The 6869-nt window shown below is 39.3% G+C and overlaps 1 protein-coding gene across 1 annotated transcript; it reads right to left on the bottom strand.

Annotated features, from left to right (window-relative positions):
- Nucleotides 1–5343: 5343 nt before the first annotated feature.
- On the bottom strand, nucleotides 5344–6246 carry LOC149321618 (taste receptor type 2 member 40-like). The gene has a single exon (XM_089514826.1). The coding sequence runs from the start codon at nucleotides 6244–6246 to the stop codon at nucleotides 5344–5346; it is 903 nt and encodes a 300-aa protein (XP_089370952.1).
- Between the last annotated feature and the right edge of the window lie 623 nt (nucleotides 6247–6869).

Below are 6869 nucleotides of genomic sequence, written 5' to 3'. Positions count from 1 at the left end.
GTGGATGAGCTACTGAAGGTCAAATTATATATCTTCTTTATAATAGCTCTCATATTTAAAAGATAGCTTGCTGTATGGATAATATGATAATGTGTTGTATGTGATGTTATGTATTTTTTCTTTTTCTTTTTTCTTTTTTTTTAAGTTAATAAAACTAAACTCCTGTATTGGCGGGCTATCATAATAATATGATAGCCCGCTAATACAGGAGCATCCGAACTGGAGCAGGGATGTAAAAGGTGGTAGATTGAATCTTTTGTGGTTGCTATTGTCCCCATTGGAATCAATATCCCACTCCACCCTCTGATATTCAACAGTACAGACAAGCTTCAGTTTCTACTGGTTAAAGCCTTTCTTCCTTGGCAAAGAGCAGTAGAAATGACTTTAAAAAGTTCTTCTCTTGCTCCACTTTACACCAGCTATCTATTTTTTTCATGCAAACATTCCAGGAATATGCTGTAATTATAAAGCCAATGGAGATGAATCCACTGAGGGCACAAACAAAAGCAGCTACAAGAAAAGCAATGGTTGGGAGAGAAGACATATCTCCTGGTCACCTGATTCTTTGTTCAGCTGAAATAGAAAGTGAAGATCCCAGATCTGTGATGTCATTTTTAAAATGCCTTAGGAATTATGTTAATGAACTTATAATCAAACTATACAAAATGAATGGTGCTGTCAGATAACTCTTTTTCCTAGCACATGATTCTGATACAGGCTATAGGTAAGGATCTGTTGCATGATTTTCTACAAATCAGGACTGGGCAGCAATCAGAGTTTGGCGTAGATAATTCCTCTCCAAGTAAATTTCTTCTCTAAGTAAAATGATGCAGTGTTTCTATGACAGATAGGCAGACAGATATACGTTTATTGTGTACAGCCCAAAGCCTTTACAAATATAAAATAAGAGCCAATTGTCAATACAAGGCTCAAATTTAAAAACATTATAAGAATCCCTCCTATCATAAATATTTATACATTATGATCCTCAGTAAAATGAAAACACAGCCTCTTAGCATTCATTGCAAATAGAACTATAGACTATGTAACAGACAATTTTCAGCTAACATTTGCATTGCCTATTCCTCAGGTGTACAAACTGCATACAGCTGAAAAACAGGTGACAAGATTCTTTCTCTAGGATCTGAGTAGGAGTAAAACAACAAATAGTGAGATACATTTTCAGTCTCGTTACAACATAATTGCATTTCTGTTATGTATAAGTAATTCCTAAGTACAGTATCTGTCTTCAAGGTAACCAGAAGGCATTTTCTGGAATCTCAGTTCAGCAAAGGCTCCACAAAGGTACAAGCATGTTAATGCCTGTACATAATGTGGACTTGCAGCTTAATGTATAATCAAGGATACCAAGTAAAAAGTTGTTTACTGACAATAGACTTCCTAAGACCACTGAGGCTCAGAATTTTCTCCATGTTAAAATGGTATACCTTTAATTTGACTTGGCACAACTGTGCCCATCTTTAAATCTATCCTGGCTGCAACTGTTGAGACACCTATCTCAGTCCTAAAGTGAGATAACAGGGGGGAGGCAGTGGCATTACTAGGGTTGGCATTACCTGGTATGGTAACTCATGGTATCACCCTCCCCCCATTGATCTCCATCCATACCATACTATACAGGATCCTTAGTAATGTTTTTGTACTAATGTTCCTCATAAATCATAATCCTGTATATCACCAAATGCAATAGTTATAACTGTGACATAAACAACTAGCAAAATTAAAATTATACCTTTAAATTACAATATCATACACACAGCCTAAATGTATTTACATGTACATAGTTTCATAGTTTCATGTGGTTAAAGTGAAAAACTGATAAGATATTATGTTGTCTTTTAAAAAAATTAAATAATGTTTTTAATTATACATTTTAAAATTAATTTTAAAAAAACCTGGGACCTCTCCTTTGTCCTCCCACTGAGCCGTGCCCCACTCACACCATCTGTTCAGTGTCACAGCCTGTTTCTGTGAAAAGGTAGATCTTTGAGAAGTAGTGGTGCCATTCCCTCTTAGAGTGTCCCCTGGTGAGGTTCGCACCCTCTGCACCCTTCTAGTGAAGTTCTTGGGTGGAGGAGTCTTAATGTCTGCCTCATAAATTTGTTCTACATTTAAGTCAAATCAGATTTTCTGTTCCCAGATTCCTGCTTTTTATAATATTTGAGCCATCATTTTGCAGCAAATACTTTAAGAGCTGGATTGTTCTGATATAGAACAACCCTTTAGGTTGTCCAATAGATCTAGCACTTATTAGTATAGTAGCTTCATTTTGATGCTTCCAAGAAAGATTCTTTCTAAAAGGCATCCCCGTGGAGATCAAGTCTCACCTGCAAAAAAAGTATCTTTCTTTTTTCTTTTTTTTTTTTGGCCCTTGAGACCTGGTGGCGCAGTGGTTAAATGCCTGCACTGCAGCCACTCACTCAAAACCATAAGGTTGCAAGTTCAATACCAGCAAAAGGGCTCAAGTTCAACTCGGGCTTGCATCCTTCCAAAGTTGCTAAAATGTGTCCCCAGATTGTTGGAGGCAATGAGCTTACAGTTGTAAACCGCTTAGCCACTGCTAGTTTGGTATGAAGCAGTATGTAAATGAATCTGTTTGTTTGTTGTTTTGTTTTTGTTTTTAATCTTGATGGGGCGATTGCTAAAGCTACAATGATCTCTTGTCAGATGGTGATACTGTGTTGAAACAAGGAAACCTTCTGGATAAAGGGTCAAGGAAAGGTTTGCACAAGCCTTGCCAGCACAGTTTCCTTAACTATTTACTTGACTGTTCCTTGAAATGTGGAAACACAATCTCTTGTAACCATTTCCCACATGCTTAATTCCACATATTGCTTGTAGAATAAAATCTAATCTGATTTAGCCTACAGTACTGGGGGGCATCTTTGGCAGTTCCAGAGACCAAATCCATCGGCTTCTGGAAACCATTTTCTCCCTGCTTTGGACCTCAGAGGGTTCATATCATGCCTTGACACCCCACCTACACATACATCTACCCCTTATACCCCTGCTAGCAGGATACCACCACCTCCCCAGAGGTATTCTGTGATCAGGGGGTGATAGGGGACAGCCAGACTGGCTGTCCTTCAGCAGACAGTCACAGGAAGGCAACGGCATCTTTCTGGACCTCAAGGAGGTTCAAGAGGATGCCTTTGCCATCCCATAGCCAGTTTCCAAAGCACAGCCAGCTGCTGCTTGTCTGCCCATCTCCAGTCATTCCCTGACCACTGAATAGGGAGAGTGTGCCCCAGCAGCACACTAGTAAGGCAAGAGTTTAAGTGGTCAGTGCTGAGGGTGGACTTGAATTCCATCACCCACACTAACTATAAAAATGCACATGAAGGCATAAAATGGATTTACACCTGCAGACCAGGGTTCAAATCCCTACTCAGACATGGAAACCCACTGGATGACTTTGGGCAAGTCGCCCTCTCTCAGCCTCTGAGAAAGGCAATTGAAATACTCCTCCTAACAAATTTTGCCAAGAAAGCCCTTTAGGCTAGCCATATGTTATATGACTTGAAAGTGCACAGCAACAACAACAATGTCACCAACAGGATGTTAACCTTTAACTTTTGAGTCAAAGGACACTTATAGCATCTTCTTATATTGGGCCAATTCTTGGGTTTGATTAATATATATTACATTTTTAAAATATATGTTATATTACTCAGTATTATAACATTGCATTGTTGTTGGGCAATAGGCTTCTTGTGTCCAGTAGATTTACTCTTAGGGATGAGTAGCCTCAACTGATGTTTATTTGCCCAAATTATGATATGATTTTGTTTCTATAGGATTTTGTAAGGGTAGGATCCTATGGTCCAAATGTGATCTTCAATTGTTCGCTATCCAACCATCTTCAGTTAACATCTCTGTCTCTTAAAAGCATTTAAAATACAAACTAATGCTGAAAATTGAATGGTGTTCTACAGACAAGGAAGCTGTCACATGGACTTGAAATGGGCTTTGGAGGCTTGAGAGTTGTTGCCCTGGGCTTTGGCCACTTTTCAATTGGCCTACTTTCACCAGCACATTTGGACACACCACAAATCTGCATTTAGCTTTCTGTGGAAGCAATTGGTAGCTGTCATAATATCTAAAAGTATGAAATCTGCTGTTACAAACTTTTAAGAGTAGCAGTTTGTCACGTTTCTCCTCAATATTTCTGTCCCCTCTACATCAGTTCACAGATGACATTTTTCAGAAACATGGGCTAGCACTTCTAACTCATTGGCTGAACTCACATAAGTGTTATGCTGCTTTTAGGAAAAACTAAGTCCATCAGTGCATCTTGATAGCTGTTTGTTTTCAGGTGGGTGAGCTACTGAGGGTCCAGCTAAACACATTTCTTGTCCAGCAGTTTCCCATAGCACAAAAGGTTTTTAAAATATTAACTAACCAAAGCTAGACTGACCCTGAGCCAGATTGAGCTATGGCATGTGGAAGGGAGATTGAAGTCTTCATTCCTCTCATGACCCACATTCGAGCCAGCACCCCACCTCCACCAACCTTCTGGTATTCTAGACTGTAGCAAGACTTCAATTTGTACCAATTAAAGGCTTTTTGTCATTGCAAAGAGCAGATATATGTGGTGTCTGGTTCCATTCAGGATAAATCAATGACAAAGTGGGGTTTTTTTTAAAAAAAAAAAATTCCCACCATGTGCTCTTACTGTGTGAATTCTTCAAAGACCAATTTCAGTATTGGCAGGCAGTCGCTTCAACTCATATGGGATATTACTCATATTCCTCTTCTTATGGCAGGGGTTTCATTCCCTCCCCACTAATCTTATTGGACTTGTGCAATTGTCCCTGGAGACACCAATCCCTCTCTGGTGGTCCCCATTGCATATGAAGCTCATTATGTCTTACCACTTGGGCACAAAAAGGGTGCCAGGTAGTCTCCTGAAGAGGAAGAAATCTTAAACAAAAAGTGTTCAAAGAAAATTCAGAAGAAGTACAATGAGTGAAAAAAAGAATGCTAAGATCAATAGCCTTCTGGAAAAAGAGTTTCAGCAAGGACAGCTGCTTGCTTGCATTGCCTCCAGAACTGGGCAGTGTGGCTGAGTAGATGGCTATATTCTGGAAGGCAAGCAGCTAGAATTCTACCTGAGGAAGATCAAGACCAGGAAAGGCAAATGAACAGTCACTGTACTTAATGGGCTAAATATATATATATTCTTCTCCCCACATGACAGTCCTTCTCCGGCTATGTCACACCTCACCCCCATAAAAGTTTTGGGTTTGTTTTTGTTTTTTAATCCAGCATACCTGGGTTACATTCATTGGAAGGTAACTCATCTATTTTGGTTTTTAGAGGCTAGGTTTCTCTTCTTTGAAGCACCTGAGTAACTGCCTGGTTTAACTTGGAGTTCACCAGCATCAGGACATAAGCCTGAGCAGTGGGGTACACGATCACCACTATTGTGGCAATGATCCCTTGTGTTTTTCCCAAACGTGTAGTCATAGACAAGGTTTGCACCACATAAAACGAAAGGTAATGGAATAGGAGGAAGAGCACAGTCCCAGCTGCCTTGACATGAGCTTTACTTTGGAAACTCGTAGAACTGAGTTCTTTACCTTTCATATGGCAGACGTGTCTACAGAGTGAAGCAACAACTATGATGGAGCAAAGCATGACCACAAGAAGGGGAGTACTAGAGCCAACACTTAAAAACCAGACCTCAGCAGTATTAACAGTACGATTCAGTAACACCGCTGGAGTTATTTTTGTATCATTCATTTCTGTGATGCACTGGAGTTTTCTAAGAATAGAATAGAACATATAAAAGACAATAAACAAGGAAACAACCAGAGATCCTGCAAGAAGCCGTGGTAATAGCCATGATATCCTCAGTTTGCACCAAAGGAGCAAGGAATGGGTGCTGTTCACAATCTTGATGCAATAGAAGACACAGAGCCAAGCAGTGAGCCAAAATCTGCAGGTAATAAGAAAGTCACATAAAGGGTATAATATTAATAAGCCACAATTGCTGATGAAAACATGGGTGATGTAGTCATTGATGAAGAATGGGGTGATTAACACAGTTCCCCAGATATTGGAAAGAGCCAGGCTCAGAAGGAGGTATTCACTTGAAACAAGGCTTCTGGATTTGGTCCATTCCCTGATAATCGCTATCACAATAAAGCCATTGGAGATGAGTCCACCAAGAATCAAGTCAATAAGAGCTACCAGAAGGAGAATGATCTGAGGTGTAGACATGGTTTCTGGTTGTTTTTTGTAGATTGTTTTCTGATGTAAATGTAGCCTCTACTCAACAGACCAAAGGTGATCAGATGAGATGAAAAGTGCAAGAAGCACATCTGTGGGATCCTTTTTAAATGATTTGGGAATTATACTAATGATTCAACAAACAATGCAAATAGATAGGGCTGTCATGTAACCCATTTCCATAATGCATGATACTGTCTCGTGGCTTTCCATCAATCAGGGATGGGTTGCAATCAAGGTGTGACACAGACAACCCCTTCAGCAAGCTCAGAATTTCCCCTCCACTTAGAAAGAAGTGATGATACTATGTTGAAAGAAGGAAACCTTCAAAAGGAAAGCAAGAGGCAGCTTTCCACAGGCCTTGCCAGCACAGTTGACCGTCACTATTTCTTGATTGTTTCTTGAAATGTGGAAGCACAGTGTTTCATGGTATGTCATTGCACACATTATTTGTAATATTGTGAAAACACAATATTAGAGCTAGTATTAAACTATTAAGAATTTATTTATTTATTATTAATTTAAAGCACATCACTAATGAAAATACAACACCAAAAGAGTAAAGGAAAAATCTCTTTCTTTGTTTTTATTCAGCTCCCTGAATAAAAAATGTT

Source organism: Sceloporus occidentalis, unplaced genomic scaffold (genome assembly GCF_023333645.1).
Source record: "Sceloporus occidentalis isolate IW3139 unplaced genomic scaffold, rSceOcc1.0.p SCAF_1, whole genome shotgun sequence".
In the NCBI taxonomy this organism is placed as follows: Eukaryota; Metazoa; Chordata; class Lepidosauria; order Squamata; family Phrynosomatidae; genus Sceloporus; species Sceloporus occidentalis.
This window is presented reverse-complemented; position numbering and strand designations above follow the sequence as displayed.